The 19,094-nt window shown below is 42.3% G+C and overlaps 1 protein-coding gene across 2 annotated transcripts; it reads left to right on the top strand.

Moving 5' to 3' along the window:
- Window positions 1–245: 245 nt before the first annotated feature.
- On the top strand, window positions 246–8,939 carry PROX2 (prospero homeobox 2). 2 transcript variants are annotated; one of them, XM_016134360.2, is made up of 4 exons: window positions 246–1,628; window positions 5,430–5,537; window positions 6,602–6,796; window positions 8,305–8,939. In XM_016134360.2, exons 1-4 carry the CDS (start codon window positions 300–302, stop codon window positions 8,488–8,490), a joined length of 1,818 nt encoding a protein of 605 aa, XP_015989846.2. In that variant the 5' UTR covers window positions 246–299; the 3' UTR covers window positions 8,491–8,939. The 2 variants fall into 2 exon arrangements, with proteins under 2 accessions (XP_015989846.2, XP_015989847.2); XM_016134361.2 differs by lacking the exon at window positions 5,430–5,537 and having other exon boundaries at window positions 246–1,055.
- Window positions 8,940–19,094: the final 10,155 nt, after the last annotated feature.

Below are 19,094 nucleotides of genomic sequence, written 5' to 3'. Positions count from 1 at the left end.
AGAAATGCAGAATCTCTGCCCCGCCTCAGACCTGCTGAATCCGATTCTGCTTTTCAACAAGATCAGTTTGCACGTTTAAGTTTGAAAAGCTTGGCTCAAAGTCACGTGTACCATGTCCTTCCTGTCTCTCATTTCAGAGTCAGCCCAGGAGGTTCGTAAGCCTGGGCATCCCAGAGGCTGAACACTTGACCCCGCTCATTTCTACTGCACCTCCAGCTGAGGACGTTAGGAGGAGGGGTTCCCTCACAGAGCCCAGGGTAACCCCACAGTCTCTGAGCAAGTGACTGTGGAGCCAGGAGATGGATCCAAACTCCAGCGTGCTTTCTTCTCCATCCCGGGCCTGCTCCCACCCAGCAGAATCCTGTGTGGGAGGTGGGAGAAGCCCGCCCCCCCGTGAGCAGGGCAGAGACTCATCCTTTCCCTGGAGCCAGGTCCCGAGCTCCAGCCTCACTGACCCTGACTGGTTTTGGGATGAACACGTCCAGGCAAAGAGGGCCAGAGTAGAGACCATCATCCGAGGCATGTGCCTCTCCCCTAATCCTCTGATGCCAGGCAACACGCGAGCCAGAGACAGCCCCTGCTGCCCAGAGAAGGCCCGGGAACGGAAGAGGAAGCAGAGCCTTCCCATGCAGCAAAACCCCCTGAAGCCAGGCCCTGCTGGGAACCACGGCAGCAGGAAGGGCGCCCCTCGCATGAAAGAACAGCTTCATCTGCTGAAGCAACAGCTAAGACATCTGCAAGAGCACATCCTTCAGGCCGCCGAGCCCAGGGACACAGCTCAGAGCACGGGGAGCCCTGAGAAGGGATGGGATCCTCACAATGTAAAGCAGAAGAATGGCTATGAGTCCAGGCCCTGGGTTGTGGATAGTGACCACCACCAGGGGTCTGGTGGGGACCTCTCTGGGGTGGACAAACACTGCAGAGTGGTGTCTGAGGTCGAATACCAGCCTGAAGAACCCGTGTTCCTTCCTTCTGGAACACGAGCTTTGCTGGAGATTCTGAGGAAAGAATTGACTGGGGCAGTGTCCCAGGCTGTGGACTCAATATTACAAAAGGTACTATTGGATCCACAAGGCCACCTGACTCAGCGGGGCAGAAATTTCCAAAGGCTGGTGCCAGAGGGTAGAATTGAGACTTCACCTGAGGGAAGTGCCTATAAAGATCCACTTCCTCTGGCCGCCTTGCCCAGGAGGGCCCAGGCCCAGGCCCAGGCTGGGGTCTCACTGGGAAACTTATCACTGGCCAAGCCTCCAGATTCTTCTAGGTACCCTACTCCTCCAAGGATGATCCCCAAATCCTATCAAGGCCCCCCAGCAAACTGTCCCTTGGCTGTGCCTTCCCACATCCAGGAAAATCAGATTCTTGGCCAGCTGCTGGATCAGGGACCCCGTGGTCTACGGAGCGGCAATCTTCCCCGGGACTCACCTTCTCAAAGCCGCTCCTCTGCAGAGTCTGCCCTGCAGCCTTGGGGAGCTGTCAAACTGCTCCCGCCGGTTTTGAGCCAGCAGCAGGTCCCCTCGCCCTTCGCTTCCACCTGTTTGGAAAGACTGTCCCTTCTTCCCTCAGTGAAGATGGAGCACCGTGGCCTGCAGGCTGCCGCTGATGTACTTCCTTTTTCTTCAGTTCACATATCCTTTACTAGTAATTGAAGTTCTATCATCACAGCCCAGAGAAAGAGGAAATCTGGAAGACAAGGGGAGGCGGAGACAAATACCTGCCTGGCGTAGGGAATAGCTCTGCTTCCTCCATGGTCTTCTTGATGTGCCTCTGTGCCCTCCTTCCCTGTGGTTCAGAGACGAGGTTCCTGAGAAAGTAGTCCCTATTCTGGGATGTAAGGTTGCTGGGGAAAAAGGTTCATTTACCTCCTCTGTGACACAACAGATTCGACCACTTACACTCCTGACTTACACTCCTTTGGGTCTGAAAAGGTTTTGTTTTTAAACTCGAATGGGCTTCAAAAATATGATAAATACCCTGTGGAAGGAAAAACTTTATAAGTTGGTCACCAGCTGCCCATACACCTGGGCAGAGAGGGTCAAAGGAATGACCTCATCTGAGACATGCACCCCCCCACCCCCACCCTTTTGGCTCTATAGGCAAAAGGCCTTCACTGTCTAGATAATTCATAGGGAAGAGATGAGAGACTGGAAACTTCTGAGGCAGATGTGGAAGGGGATGTTTTCCCCAGGGAGTAGAGCCGAGGTGGCTGGAAGGGGTAAGAAGACTTCAGCTTAAGGAACAGCTCTGAGCCACAGCCGAGAGGGAGAGGAGGCCCCCGTGGGTAAGGCCGAGGGGCCTAGGCTAGTCGCAGGGGTCTGAGATCTTACTGTATCATCTTTGCCACCCTTAGGCAGACCCTGTTTTCGTAAATAATGTTTCTCAGAGTAACACTCCCTCAAGATATTAGTAGCTGTTGAATTAAGCAAAAAAGCAGCTTGGGTAAATACTGGGTTAGTTTCTTTGCTGCAGGACTTCTCAGAGCCTTTAACATGCCAAAGTCCAAAGTGAAGCTCTAAGAGAAGAATGTATGCAGCCCCAGACTCATGATCAAAGAACCTTCTTCCAACAAGCATCTTGTAAGACTAAAGTTCCTGACTACATATTTTGAATGTTGCTTTTATAGCGAGCTGAGCTCATGCTGCTGCTTCTCGTGGGCAGCCTTGAACTAAGTTTCTAGAGGGCACTGTGTTTATGGGGTGAACAGTCACGCCCTCTGTCTGGCAAGCTGTAGGAAGGGCGGCAGCAGGTGGGACCAGCTCACCGCTACACTGAGGCCGGCTCCTGTGTCCTAACTGCTATGCGCGCCCCCTGCTGGCCACAGGCATTGACAACAGCCCAAAGCTCAGGCGCCGCTAGGAGCTTTCTGGGCAGGCAGTGAGCGGCTATAAACCCAACGCTAGGAACGCTTCACCTGCCACCACTGCCTCCTTGAGCAGGGAATCTTTTGGGAGGTATGGAGATATCAGCAGAGATAGATTTTCTCGTCAGGCTGGTTTTCTTTTCCGTGTAAGAAAGGCTCCCTCTCTTGGCCTTTGTTGAAATGCCACTGGTTAAGACTCCCTGTTAAAGTCAGGCAGTGGCCGAAGAACCTCAAGAACACAGTCCCCAAAGATTACCTGCTATACTACCTACCCTTGGGACGGGCATGCTGATCTTAGGCATCCGTGTGCCTGGAACGACCCTGTGAAATGGGGATGGGGCTCAGAGAGCTTCCAGAGGTTTCAGGGCCCATCCACTGAGCCTGGCTGCACAGTGAGGTACTCTGCTACCTTTGGAGTGATTTGGGACTCCCAGGCAGCATCCTTCCCCCCAACTGTTCCCTCATTCCTGCTGCCTACATTCCGGCATTATAGATTTATTCCTGTGGGCCATGAAAGCCACCTACGAGCAAGAGACTTTGAAGTGTAAAAGTCCTTTTACATTCACATGACATCCTTGTGAACACGGGAGAAGCAGGTGTGATGGTGAGGGCAGCATTTGCTGTGCACTTTTTCCGTGGCAGGCACTGCTACCAACAGGCCACATGTTCATGTCCACTACCACTTAGCCACATGCTAAAACTCAAAAAGCTCTCAAAATCCTGATTTCTTTCTCCTAAGGCTGATGGGAGCTTTTTTTTTTTCTTTTTCTTTTTCCTTTTTTGGGGGTTGCAGCACAACCTGGCCTACATTGATTGGAGGCTATTTATAGACTAACCCACTTAGTATAGTCATCCATTTTTTCTGTGGAAATATTAATGTGTTAGATGATTATGGACTGCTGCCACAGCCTCCGCGGCAGGTGTTAACTAACATATGGCACGTGTACCATATCACCTTTATAAAATAACAGAAATTCTGAAATCTGAACCCCGTTTGGCCCAGTGTTTCAGATAAGAGATTGTGGCCTATATTATGTATGTCACAATCCTTAAGCATCCACTCTAGCTCAAGTATCTGAGAGGCAAGGAGAGAGAAGGGAACTAAATTGCCCAAAGTCACAAGACAGACACGGGCAGAACCAGTGTTCAAACCCCCAATCTGACTGCCAAGCACAGGTTTCAACCATTATAGTCCATATTTAAAAATGGCCCAAAGAGGGTAAGTGGCTTGCTCCAAATTATACAGCTAATAGGTGGCAAAATCAGCATCTGAAACTGGGTCTTTGGACTCCTAAATCCAGGGTTCTTTCCACAGCATTCATGAATCTATAAGAAAGATAAGTAGGGCCGATGAGGCAGGGGGCAGGGGTCTTCCAGGTAGCAGCGTGGGTGCCTGAGCCAGCTACGAGTGTAATTAGTTGGTTTCCTTTGGCTAAACTGAGATATCTTACTGAGAAGTCTTACTTGTCCTGAAGCTACAGCCCTCACACCCAAGCTCCAAAGTAACTTACCCTGTGTAAAGCTTGTCACCTAGCCCCAGGACCGTCCCTGACAATGCGACATGTTCTTGTGTAAAAATATTTCTTTTCTCCCACCCTGGTGGCGAGGCAGTCATACCACAGCTCCCTGCTCCTGTTAAAGGGGACGAGATCTGTTCCCAGACTGAGGTACGGATTGGAATACGATTTCCGTATTTATGTATGGATTAAGGTCGACCATTTAAGCATTCAGTCATTCCTTTATCTAACAAACATTTATTGAGCACCTACTATGTTCCTAGCACTGGGCTAGGCACATGGAATACAAAGATGAAAAGATAAGGTCCTTGCCCTCGAGGAGCTCACAGTCTAAATGGGGAGGCACACATGCGATAAAATTCAAATAAGGTCCTTGCTACAGCAGAGGTTTGTACAAAGAGCCCTGGTAGCCCAGGATAAGGATGGCCTAATTTGGCAAGCAAAGGTGTCACAGAGGAGGGGGCGTCTGAGTTGAGAGAGGAAGGGTGGGGGAAAAGTTCTGCCAGGCAAAAAAAGAGCAGGTACAAAGCAGCAGTTCAACTTTCTTGAGCCAAAGCGAATTGTGACCTGGTACTCGGTCTGGTTAAATGCTCATCGGCTTAAACACTGCAAAGGCAGGTGTCAGAGCCAGAACGGGGACCACCAAGCTGGCTCTTCTTGTTTTACAGATGAGGACACTGAGGCGGACAGAGGAAATAAATCTCTATTTGGGGTTTGAAATGATTTATCTGAGATAGAGCTGCCAACTCTTCTCATCTTCCTAAAAGCACAAAGTACAATGAACTATATTAGATATCATATATGCCATGCAATTTTTACAGGTCAAAATTGTTTTACATTCTGCAACTGTACTGAACATATATGGTATTTAGCATCCAGAAAAAAAAAAAAAAGCTTATCTGATCAGATTGGCTAGAGACACAAAAGTAGAGCAAATATACCATTTGACCAGAATAAAATAAAAACCATAAGAAACAGGACAATTCACTGTTTGGATAATTTGATCAAAATATTTGATAAACTGGTATTCATTTTCCTTGACACTGGAATAAATCCAGGAGGGTCTAAATCCTGGTCACCTGAAGAAGGCCAAACTCATGTTTTTCTTCACACGCTACCCCAGCTCCAGCCTCCTGAAGGCTTATTTCCCTGATGTACAGGTAAAATATTTCCACTGAGTTTCAGCCTCTGCGAAATTCCCTAGTGGCAGTGGGTTTTGCCCAGTGTGACGCAAATCCTAGGTCATCATGTGTGCACCTCTGCTCCCCTTACATTGGTGGAATTGGTGCAATCTCAAGTTCTGGGCTGAGACTCTGCCTAAATAATCATGAATAGCTTTGGCCTGGGAAGGTTAGACATTTACATTTTTAAGGGTTCGAGCTGTAGCAATACTCAGAAATACATGAGGAAGGAAAAGTGAAGGGAAAGAGAAACGTTAGTAAACGGCATCTTTGGCCTAGTGTTTTATCTTTGCTGGGGACACTATGAAAAAGAAAGACTATATAAAGAGTTGGACACCATCAAATTGACATTCAAATTGCTGTGTTTCAAATGGAGTGAAAGTACATATGGATCAAGCATTACAATAAGGAAAATCGAGCTCTGTGGTTGGAACCAGACTTTGCCTGTCCCCATAAAGATTCTGAGGGCCTCCTGTACCCTAGGTGTTGGGTTAGGGTTGTTAATGCTTTGTATCTATAACATTTCTTTGCATTTTCCAGGTCTTTCCCTCATATGCGGTTGCTTGGTTGATCCCTGAACAAAGCTCTGGTTTAGATTTATTCTGCAACTTTAAGTTGCTGACAAATTGCTCTCTGATCTACACCCTCACCCCTTCCCTTGGCTTTTTACCCCGCAGAAGGCTCCAGGGCTGCCATGCAGTCTTCCTGGGTGCAGCGGAAGCTGGTACCACACACTGGCCTTGACCCTCCCAAAGTCACACTTAGACACCATGGCAAGCTTTTCATGGGTGAAATACCTTCATAAATCTGGCATACCCAAAAACATTTATTTTCTAATGGGCACTATGTAGCTAATTCAGATCTTTCTGTGAATAACTAAATAGGCTTAGAAAATAGCCATGGCTTCTTTTTAAAAGGAAGCCCCTTTTAACGTTGGTTAAAGCCATTCTCATTAACCTCCATGTTGAACTGGAAGCTGACAGTTCTAACTCTGAGCACCTTATGGTAAATGTCTGACTTGATGGACCCCCATGTTTGCACAGTTCAACCGCTGCATTACCTCCCAGATGATCAAGTGGTTCAGCAACTTTCGTGAGTTCTATTACATCCAGATGGAGAAATTTGCCCGGCAAGCGATTTCAGATGGTGTCACAAATCCCAAAATGCTGGTGGTTCTCCGTGACTCAGAACTGTTTCGAACTCTCAATATGCACTATAACAAGGGAAATGACTTTGAGGTAAGACCATTTACTCAGGTCCCATGAGGTCTGATGAGGGCATTCCCTTTGCGATTGGAGTTTTAGAAAAGATCCTCTTCCGTGTCTGTCCTTAAGTCCCCAAGAGCCAGGGCAGCCTGGGGCCAATCTCTGTACCATCCACAAAGATTACAGCCTGGACATCTCTTAGGCAACAGGCATACACCACAACCTGAATATTCAGCCATTCTTCATTTTGAAACTTAAGCAGAGGTCTGCCAGATGTTACGCCATTCTAGACTTAATACTCTGTGATTACCAAGTTATATAGGTTGTCGACCTTTGGGCCTTAATGCCAGAAGGCCTAAGGCTAAACGCTGGGTTCGTTGTAGCCCACAGTCTTGGCCTAAGTTTTCTTTACAACAATTTCTGTTCGTTTGGTTCTTTATTCTCACTTGAACAGTCTTATTTGTGGGCCTTCTATGGCGAGTCACCTCAAATCCTTTCTGGAAATAACAAACAATATTCAAGCTTCTCAGTCCTTTGGGGGCTCTCTGTGAAGGCACACTAGTGGCACCTTAGAGGTAAAGCATTAGTAAAGGGTGAGCAAGTGTTCTACGTATCATGGGAGAAAACTCCTCAACCAGGCACGTGTTTCCTTGTGTGCAGCTGACAGCTGTCAGCCTGGCATCTTGTTCTGCAGGTGCCGGATATGTCTGGCCACTGACTAAAGTCTGCTTGACTTTCTCACTTGTGATCACAGTGAGCAGTTTACTGATGTCTCCAAGAAAGGGAAGAACTGCTGACATCCGCTGGTCAGACACTCCATCAGAACGTGTCTGGAAACCTAAGCCTAACTACCTGCGGACAAGGGACCATGCCTCCTTTCTGGGGCACTGCCGCATCTTTCCATGTAGGGGGTGGGCGGTCATCCGGCCTGCAGTGGTGGTAAGCCCAGGCCATCCTGGATCTGGAGGACCTGTGGGATGCCACGGCAATGATTGTGCCAGTCTGAGCGAGGTCCTAGAACATAGTCGTTAGTTCCCCTCAGTCTCATGGTTTGCTTTGGAAGCAGGAATGATTCCAAGTCCTTTGGATCCAGCCCCAAAAGACCGTGGGTTGAGGTACGACAGTCACAAATTTGGGGGTACCCTTTACCACATTAGGCACTAAGGGAAAAAAATGTTAAAAACCTCTTTTTGAACTACAGATTTAATTTCAGAGTTTCCTATTTACTAAAAATGTCACTCATTAATGGAATCGACTCCTGCTGTGAAAGGACTGTCCCTGATATGCCTTCGCCCAGGGCTGTATCACTGGTACTGTCATTTTAAGGTTTGTATTTGATAGGGGAACAGAGGATTCCTAGGGCTGCAAAAATCAGGGGCCAGTGGAGCCGGGATGCTCTCATCGGCCCGCCTCCCAAGGAGGGATGCTCTCATCGGCCCGCCTCCCAAGGAACGGGCAGCACGAGGCAGTGAGGCGTGCGTGGCGCCAGTGCTCCACGGGCTCATGTCTTCTCTTTCTCGTGGGTCTCTTTGGAAATACAGGTCCCAGATTGCTTCTTGGAAATTGCCAGCTTGACGTTACAGGAGTTCTTCAGGGCCGTCTCCACGGGGAAAGACTCAGATCCTTCCTGGAAGAAACCCATTTACAAAATTATTTCGAAACTGGACAGCGACATCCCAGAGATATTTAAATCTTCCAGCTATCCCCAGGAGCTGTTTCGGAATTAAAATCTCTCAAAGTGAGGAGCAACTGGCTAGGATTTCCTGGGTTTGTCTTAAATGGCAGTCAGCAGAGCTATGGTCATATAAAAAGAGCATAAGAACCCGCCCCATAGGTATTACTACCATTTAATATCATTTATTTCCTTTTCCAGAATCATCAAAGTTTAATCTTAACTATAAAAATATATCAACCAAGTGTAATGGTGTGTTGGTAATGTATTGTAAAAGGAAAACAAGGTTTTTGGAATCAGAATACTTAAATCTCTACTGTTTCCGAGCGTTGTGACCCTGGGAATGTGCAGGTACTCTCTGCATCTGTAAAACGAGGCTGAAAAGATTAAAAGATAATGTCCTTAAGTTCTGTGAAATGTCACTCACTACCACAAATGTTAGTTTTCTCCTCCTTGGCTTTCTGACAAGGTTCTCGTTCTCTCTCTCTCTCTCTCTCTAACAAATTCCTGGCTGTAGTTACCAATTTATCAAGTACCACCTATTTGTTAGACACTTTCAAATATATTATCTTTAAGCTTTTACCCTGAAAAGAAGATATTATCTTCATTTTTAAAAATAACCAAATAGAAGTGTTAGAACAGTGAAGTAACTCGCCAAAGTACAAGGCTAAGGTGTTTTGCGTTGATAAGGGTAGGCAGAAGTGTGGAAGAACCCAAGGCCTGATGCCAGACTGTATCCTGACCACCTCATGCTGCTTGTCATGATCTTAAACAGGCCACCATCCCCAGTAAGCATCCAGCACTGATGGGGCACTGCCACCTGACAACCGCTGGCTAGTACTAGGAGTGATTTTCACTAATCATTCCAGCAAGCCAAACACAAACTTCCTGCAGGACATTTGTCTGCCGGAAGAATTTATCAGCTGAACGACCCAGAGTCTCTAGTTGACCAATGAAATTGATGCATTAGCCTCTTTTGCACAGAAGCAGCTGCACTTAAGAATGTGGAAGCTAGAAAGGGCCTTAGGAGATCATCTAGCCCACACTGGTCCAATTTGGAAGGAGGAAACTGAGGCCCAGACAGGACACTTGCACAGTCTGTGCATATCTTCACAGACGATGAATGACATAACTGGAACAAATACAGCATCGCATTCTCCCATTCCATAAGGAAATGACAGCCCATAGTCAATTTTTCACAGATAAAGGAATTCATGATATCAACATTTCCCCCTCCTATTGGCCCAACACAAATTGTGATATAATCTGAGGAGACAGGCAAGACATCTGCCAGGCTGATGCGTCTGCGTCAACAGTTGACTAAAAGCTAGTCAGAATCGTCTTTGGAAGCCTGGCCAAGGGTGTGCAGCCTGGGGTGGGCACACAGCTCAGGCTCTGCCATTCTGATTAAGGGGTGTCTGTGATTTCATTAGCTTACTTCTTTCCCACCTACAAAAACAAATTTCCATATTCAACTACCCCACTTCCTTGACTTTTCAGGTGGGCTGGATCAGATGAAATAAAGTCCCTAAACTATTGCTAAATGTATCAACATGAAAAGGTATGAGAGATGATTTTCCTTTGAATTTTCTCTTCAAATGGCTGAGAAAAAAAATCAAAAAATCAAAAACCAATCTTCTATGGTTGTTTTTAAGTGTCCTTCGATACACCCGATTGTACTCAGATGATCTTTGCCCTATTTTCTCCCACAATGTTCCCCTTACGAAAGTGAAGGAACCTGCCAGATCTAAGTTTTAAAAGTAGGCAAGCACTGAGGACCCTGAGCAAGGGCAATCAGTTATCTGTGTTTGGGGACAGCAGAAGAACGCACTATCTGGAGTGATGTTACATAGCTATTTAAGACATTCATGGGAAACAATTCCAAGTTCACAAGATTGTCTGATATGGAACAGCCATTTTCTGTCTCAAACCTGAAATTCATTAGTGTGTGTTTTAAAGACTGAGCCAAGCCACCTCCAGGGCAGTGAACCTTGTCCCAGGGACCAATTAGATGAAATGTACGAACTCAAATTGAAAACATTTGTGTCCTGCAGTCTTTCCAGGAACTGTTCTCTAACCACTGAGCTAAACACAGAAGAATGTATAAATATATATGCTCTGCCAGAAGAAGTCTGTTTTATTATATTTTTCTGTTTCCACCAAGTATACCTCGTTTTCTGTTGGGAACACATCCTGAGTGTCAGCTGAGCTAGTTATTGTTCTTTTAGCAGTCCCAGCATTGCCAAAGTCTGGTCATTCTTTCCATTAAGGTATACATGGGCATTATTCTCTTCCCACATGAGACATGTTCAGAATCTGGTCGAATACTTCAGTGGTGAACAAGTAAGGGCCTGGACTGTGGTTTATGATGATGGCACTATTGAGGCGTTAATGCCCAATTATCGATTAAGAGCAGGCAGTTAACTGGCATTCCATGTAGGAAAAGGTTTATTAAAAACCTTATTTCATATGTGGTTTCATATAGTATATATATACACAGTTCCAAACTGGATTTACCCAGTGAAGAGGCCACAGGCATCTCCTGGGCATACAAGGGTGTCTGGACCAACTCCATCGGAGGACAGGCAAGGCATAACAGTGCTCTTTATTAAACACAGCCACATCACTGTATTTAGATCCACTGTCTTTGTTTTCAATGACAAACTATAGAATCCTCAGAAAAAAAAACTTTTAAATAAGATTTCCAGAAGATAATTTTACCTGTGCCTTTGAAAAATATTTTTTAAAAATCCTTATAAAATAAGCTATACTTCTGGTAGCCAGTTTCCTAGATAAGGTCCTATATATTCTTAATTTTCATAATCTTTGATTCTAGTTCTTTTCTCTATAGTTTTGACCCTTTGCTTTGTAAGTAGATCAAATAGTTCGATGATGCATGTGCTCAAAGGAAAACAGAAAGTTTAAAAACCTTTTGATGTTTTTATACAAACTATCAGGCATTTGCATAGATTTCACATAACACAAGATCATTTTCTCAGGACTGAGAAAAATCAGAAAAGATAATGAAGTAAGAGTGACGGGTGGGAAAGAGATAAAGAACACATTGGCTAATATAAGCTGGTTCCATCAGGTTGATGATTAAATTATGTATATTTAAATTTGAAAAGTGCTCCACAATTCTTAACAGCTGCTTCAGGGCTTGATGTTTTTTTGGAGGGGATAAACTTGTGAAAATGTGGCAAATATGCTTGAGAGTATAAAAATATTCTTGGTGAGATTTAAGTATATACAATATGCAATGGAAAGAATGAGATCTGAATACCTATTCGAGTACTAATAACGCATGTTATATCTCTGAAGCAGATCATGGTACCCACGCTGCATGTATTAAGCTCTCACCTGTGGAAAAAAGGTAACTCATGAAAAGAGTAATTTCAAGGGGTAGACAATTCCTATAGACCAAGAAGCTCTTACAGACTACATAAATCTAAATAGTGTAACCAAATGCCCAGGAATTGAATGCTCAGTCATATTAGCGCCCCCTGCTCATTGCCCCAGATGTTAGCCTCTAGAGGAGGAAGGGACTGTCTGAGGAAATGTTGAGGGCAGGGACAGACAATGAAAACAGTGGGGGCACATCCATCCCAAACCTCACTAGTCTCACACGTCCATCTACTCACTGAGGAGTCGTCCTTCTCTTTCGCCAAGTCTTTCGGGGGGTTATTTTGTTTCTCACAATCTCATCCCCTCACATTCACGAACTCTTGTTTTGCCATCTCCAAATTTTCCAGTCACCCCTCAAACAAATGTCACGTCCCTTAGAAAAACCATTTTCTCTCCCTAAACTGATTTCTGCACCTGTGACTCCTATTTCCTGAAAACTGCTTCTGGCCTGGAAATTTAGCCTTCAGAAGAATGTTATCTTTACCCTCACCCTTTCCCCATTTTATCCCCAGTGATCTAATCTGATGGACCCCTACCTTCGCTTTGCCCATGGCAACCAACACCTTTCCTGGGTACTGTGGTTAAGAGCATGAGTTCTGGAGAGCATGCTTTCATCCTGGTTCAAGCACCTACCCTCTATGGAGCTCCGCAAGTTACTTTCTTGGCCTCAGCTTTCCCATCTATAAAACGGAGATAATAAAACAGTACCTACCTCACAGTACTGTTCTAAGGTTTAGACAGAATAATACATGTGAAATTCCCACACATTCCTAGTACCCAGTATGTGCTCAGTATATATAATTACTCACCAGTCATAAACTGTTAGCAAAGTCATAAATTTGTATTGCTTTACAGTGAAAAATAATTACCTTAAGAACGGCACTGATGCATGACATTACTATTACAAAACATTCTGAATTTCATTTTTACTATAACTATTAAGTTACATGCACTAATACCTGTGATGACAATATAAAACTTAAGCTTCAAACTGATATGTAAATGTTTTGAGAGAGAACACCTAGCTTAAAAAAAAAAAGAGGCCTTTTGCTATAAATTAAGCATTCCTTCATTTCCTCTTTAAAATCATTCTGTGTTGATGCGTTTACTTGCCACATGACATAATTATTGTTATGTTAGCTGGTTGCTAAAACATGGACCTGCTTTTGTCAAAACGTCTTTGCAGTTGTTCCACTTGTTAAAAAAGCCTGGTGTGCTGCTTTCTTGATTAGGCGGGTGTGGAGGGGGAGCATCCGGACACAACCCTGGTTTTCCCTTCCTAACATTTCAAAACGATGCTCGGGATGACACTTCCATAAAGATAAAGCTTACTTCTTTATTGAAAACAATTTGGCCTCTTTTTCTGGTTCTTTTTTATAATCATTAATGTTGATATGGTCCTCCTCTGCTCTTTCAGGAATGTGGGTTTGTGATTACCCTTTTTCAGAATACTTAAGACTCTAAATGGTTTTTGACTACTGTTTCTAAATAAATTGACTTTTTCCAATCAGGCTTTATGAGACGATGGGATCACCAATCTGATGCTTTGCTGAATTCTCATTATATTAAATCCCTAACAACAACAACAACAAAAATCCACAAGTACATCTGGCAGAAAGTATTCTTTATAAATACTCCAAAGCTGCTTTTGCTCAAGATTACTGTCTTGGTGTTCAAACATTTTGTTTCTCATCACATACCCCATGACATCAGGGCCGAGCTTATTGACTCTGAACCAACCTGAACAACTAGAGAACTCTTCTCTCCTACAGAACTCGTGTCAAAAAGTGCCCGAAATAGAGTTTCTAAGGAAGGCAGTGGGGTGCAGGTCATATAACAGAACACACACGGTTTTGCTAGACTGCAGATTTATCGGCAAATCCTAGGGACAGAAAGCTTAATAACATTGGACTTACATTCCTAAGCACCTTAGTTTTTATATATTATGTGCAATGATAATTAAAATCCTCATGCCATGTGAATAGTAGATATGATTATGTATCCTTAAGCTCTGAAGACAGTAATTACCTAAAAATGTAAGTGAGGCAGAGTTTAATATGTTGACAATGTTTAGAATACGCTATTAAGTGACTGGTTCCATTTCTTTATTATAGAATTGTGCCTACTCACTTTAAACATAGCAGGGCATTTCTCTGAGAAGTTGACAGTCTTACTGTTTCAGGAACTAGACAGATGCATTATTTATTGACCAAGTCTCAGATGTTCTAAAACTTAGAACTTCCTAGCATTCAGTCCATTGGTATTATGCCAGAATTGGTGGATCTGTCCCCCCCCCAAAAAAAAAAATTCAATAACAGACTTTTATGCATTGGGACATATATACTTATTACACTTCCTTCAAATAGTGACCATGATTTACCTCCTCAAAACACAGTTATTAAGAACATACCTTTCATGAGGATCTCATGAAAAAGAGACTAAAAAATCACTTTGTGCAGCAAAAGCTATGCTACTTACCCCTCTGAGTGGGAGTCCTCAACATTACAAGGTCCTGAACTCAAAGTGGTGTTGGGACTGCAAGCAAAGTGACTCATTTCATATCCCCTTAACAGTTCTTCAAAGTCCCCTGTAGAGTACTGCATCTTGATTGTGGTACTGGTTACACATGATAAAATTGCACAGAACTACACACACAGACTTAAGTGATATCTGAATAAGCCCTGGTTTTAATATATTACTTGGTTTTGATTTCAACGTCTTGGTTTTGATATGTAACAATACGAGATGTTGCCGTAGAGAAGGCTGGGTGAAGGATGCATAAGGACTTCTCTGTACATTTTTTTGCAACTTCCTATGAATCTATGTTATGTCAAAATAAAAAGTTAAAAAAAAAAAACACGCAGAATCAGAATCTTTGAGAAAGAGTTCTAATGAAGGAGTGATGTCCCCTAAGGGAGGAACAAATAAAAGTCCACACCACCACAGATTAGAATGCTCTATAAGGACACTTTAAACCACAAATAGTTACTTATCTTAAATACCAAAGCAGATTAATTTAATAAGGTACATTTTATCTTTTTGATAGCAATTTTCATTTTGTTAGGATTTGTTTTGTTTTGTTTTGAGGACACAGATAATCAGAACTATCAGCCAATTCTGCTTTCCTGGGAACCAGAAAGAAGTCATAGAAAAATAATCTGTCCTTCTTACCTACTACACTTCTCTTCTCCCATCTACAAAATCCTCCACAAGTCAAATTTCTCCTCTCAACTTTTAAGTTTAAATAACATTGTATCACAACTCATTTCTATGTATTGTTAGGAACCTTTACCACAACTGCAAAGGTCTGGGCTCGTTTTCAGGCCCAGGGGCAAATACGTGTTTTAGATTAAAAGACATTTTAAATCTTGGCTTTATTTGCTCCCAATAAGCCAGATTCTCCCTGTGCCTGAGTTGTTCCTTGGCTATCAAGCACCTTTGGAAACCGCATTAACTCTTTCGGGCTAGGTAGATTTTATTTTGTACTTAAGGAGTTTGTTATGAGCAATTATCCTTCCAATACCTCCAACATCCTCCAGACCAGGGTTTTGGGAAACTGTGATTAATCAAACCTTCTTCAGATGGAGATGAAATAAATTTAAAATCTACTTTGGCCTACTGATCCTTATACTTGGCTGCACATTGAACTACCTGGTGAGCTTTAAAAATTACTGATGCCCAAGTCCCATACCTCTAGATTCTGACTTCATTGCTATGAGGTGTAGCCTGAGCGTGGGGAGTTTAACAGTACACCAGGTAATTCTTATACGCAAAGTCTGATAACTACTGCGTCAGCACACAACTCTTCACATGGAGCACTTTTCATATTTCATCATACTTCCAAAAATACATACATAAAGGAAATAGTAATCATATGTTAGAGTGTTTATGAATCTAAGCAATTACTCCAGTAGAACCTTACCAATTCTGGAGTTAGGCTTCCATTGCCTGACAATACTACTCTTCCTTAACAATAAACTTTGGGAATGCTCTCCAGATCTCATAGAGGCCCGACTGACATTCAGACCCATGTCCAGGGAAAGCAGTAGGCTCATATAGAAAAAACAGAACATACTCAAAGTATATTCTTTTTGTTTTTTAAAATACTTTATTTTTTATGGCCATTTTGGGTTTACAGCACAACTGAGTAGAAAGTACTGAGCTTCCCACATACCCTCTGTCTCTATACAAGCAGAGCCTCCCCTATCACCAACGTCCCCATCAGAGTGGCACATTTGTTTTACGTGATGAACCTACATGACACATCAACATCACTCAACATCCACAGTCTCAATAGAGCTCACTTTTGGTGTACATTTTATGGGTTTGGACAAGAGTATAATGACATGTATCTTCCACTACAGTACCATACAGAATAGTTTCGCTGCCCTAAAAATCCCTCCCTTTCCACTAACCCCTACCGACCACTAGTCTACTGTCTCCACAGTTTTACTTTTCCAGAATGTCATATAGTTGGAATCATATGGTGTAGCCTTTTTGGACTGCCTTCTTGCATTCGGTAATACATATTTAAGTTTCCTCCACATCTTTTGATGGCTTGATGGCTCATTTCTTTTTAGTGCTGATGCACCACAGTTTATTTATCCATTCACTTTCTGAAGAACATTTTGGCTGCTTCCAAATTTTGGCAATTATAAATAGAGCTGCTATAAACACCCATGTGCAGGTTACTGTGTGGTCAGAGTTTTCAACTCCTATGTGTAAATACCAAGGAGTGAGATTTCTGGGTTATATGGTAACCCAGAAGAAAGTGCCAAAATGTCTTCTAAAGTGGCTACACCATTTTGCATTCCCAAAAGCAATGAATGAGTTTCCGTAGCTCCACATCTTTTCCAGCATTCAATGTTGTCAGTGTTCTGAATTTTAGTCATTCTAGTAGGTGTATAGTAGTATCTTCTTGTTTTAGTACTCATTTTCCTGAAGACATATAATGTGAAGCATCTTTCATATACTTATTTGTCAACTGTAATCTTTGGTGAGGTGTCTGTTAAGGTCTTGGGCCCATTTTCAAATTGGATCCTTTCCTTATTGGTGAGTTTTAAGAGTTTTTGTATATTTTGAATAATAGTCCTTTATCATATGTGTTTTACAAATATTTTCTCCCAGTCTGTGGCTTGTCTTTTTTTTCTCTTAACAGTACCTTTCACAGAGCAGAATTTTTAATGTGTATGAAGTCCAACTTATCAATTTTTTTCTTTCATGCATTGTGCCTTTGGTGATTTAAAAAGTCTTTGCCAAACCCAAGGTCATCTAGATTTTCTCCAGTTATCTTCTAGGAGTTTTAGTTTTGTGTTTTAAGTCTGTGATCCATTTTGAGTTAATTTTTGTAAAGGGTGTAAGGTCTGTGTTTAGATTTACTTATTTGCACATTGATGTCCAGTTGTTCCAGCACTATCTTTGCTCCATTGTATTGCCTTTGCTTTTTAGCCAAAAATCAGGTGTGGGTCTAGGTGGGGCTCTCAATTCCATTCCATTTATTTATTTTTGTCTATTCTTTCACCAACACCACACTGTCCTGATTACTGTAGCTCTATGAGTCTTGAAGTCAGGTAGTGTCAGTCCTTCATTTTTGTTCTTCTCCGTCAATACTGTGTTGGCTGGCTTTTCGTCGACATCCATAAAAATACTCGCTGGGATTTTGATTAGGATTACAGATCAATTTGGGGAGAACTGACATCTCGACAATATTGAGTCTCCCTATCCACGAACACAGGCTAACTTTGTATTTGTTTAGTTCTTTGATTTCTTTCATCAGAGTTTTGTAGTTTTCCTCATATAGATCTTGTACACATCTTGTTAGTTGTATACCGAAGTACAGTAGGCCCCTTACCCTGGTTTTGCTTTACACAGTTTCGGTCAAATGTACTCCAAAAATATTAAATGAAAAATTCCAGAAAGACAATGCATATTTTATATTGTGCACCATTCACTTCATTTCATCATGTAGACATTGTACCATCTCACATCATTACAAGAAGAGTAAGTACAGTAGAATATTTTGAGGCCATATTCACATTTTTATTACAGTATATTATTATTACACTTATTTATTGCTGGTATGTTGGAAAGTGACTGATTTATATATTAACCTTGCTATAACTGCTTATTAGTTCCAAGAGTCTGTGGATTTTTTTTTGAATTTTCTACATAGACAATCTTGTCTTCTGTGAACAAACATAGTTTTATGTCTCCCTTCCCAACATGTATACCATGTTTCTTCTACTTGTCTTATTGTATTAGTGAAGACTTCCAATACAATGTTAAAAAGCAGTGGTAAAAGGGGGGACATCCATGCCTTCTTCATGATCTTAGTAAGGAAGCTTCAAGTTTTTTATTATTAAGTATGATAAATATATTAGTTGTAGATTTTCTTATTAAGGAAGTTTCCCTCTGTTTCTAGTTTACCGAGTTTTTATCATGAACAGGTATTGAATTTCATCAAATACTTCTTCTACCTTTATGATCATGTGACTTTTCTTCTTTAGCCTGATGTAATGGATTACATTAATTTTTGAATGTTGAACTAGCCTTCTATACCTGGGATAAATCCCACTTATCATGGTGTATAATTTTTATACATTGTTGGATTTGAGTTACTAGTATTTTGAGAATTTTTGCATTTTTGTTCTTGAGAGATCTACAGTCTGTGGTTTTCTTGTAATATCTTTGGTTTTAATATTAGGATAATGTTGGCCTTATAGTACGAGTTAGGAAGTAGTCTCTCTGCTTCTATCTTCTGGAAGAGATCATAGAGAACTGGTACGATTTCTTCCTTAAATGTCTGGTAAAAGTCCAGTGAACTCATCTGGACCTAGTGCTCTCTCTTTTAGGTTAATAATTATTGATTCAATTTCTTTAATAGATATAGGCCTATTCAAATTGTATATTTTTCCTTGTGTGAGTTTTAGCAGATTGTGTCTTTCAAGTAACTGGTTTATTCCATCTAGGTTATCAAATTTGTGGGCAAAGAGTTGTTCATAGTGTTCCTTGATTATCATTTTAATATCCATGGGATCTATAGTAATGCCACCTCTTTCATTTGATATTAGTAATTTGTGTAAAGAATATTCCTTTAATAACAGTTTTAATACTTAAAATAAATGAACCAGATTCTCTCAAGAAAACTGGATATGCAAGATTTTATTAATTTTTTTGAAAAGCAAGGGTGCAGGATTAAAACCCATATTTTTCACAGTCAATCAAATTAGTATTAAAGATGTGTGATGTGAGAAA

The sequence above is a fragment of the Rousettus aegyptiacus genome, unplaced genomic scaffold, assembly GCF_014176215.1.
Source record: "Rousettus aegyptiacus isolate mRouAeg1 unplaced genomic scaffold, mRouAeg1.p scaffold_m13_p_3, whole genome shotgun sequence".
NCBI lineage: Eukaryota > Metazoa > Chordata > Mammalia > Chiroptera > Pteropodidae > Rousettus > Rousettus aegyptiacus.
This window is presented reverse-complemented; position numbering and strand designations above follow the sequence as displayed.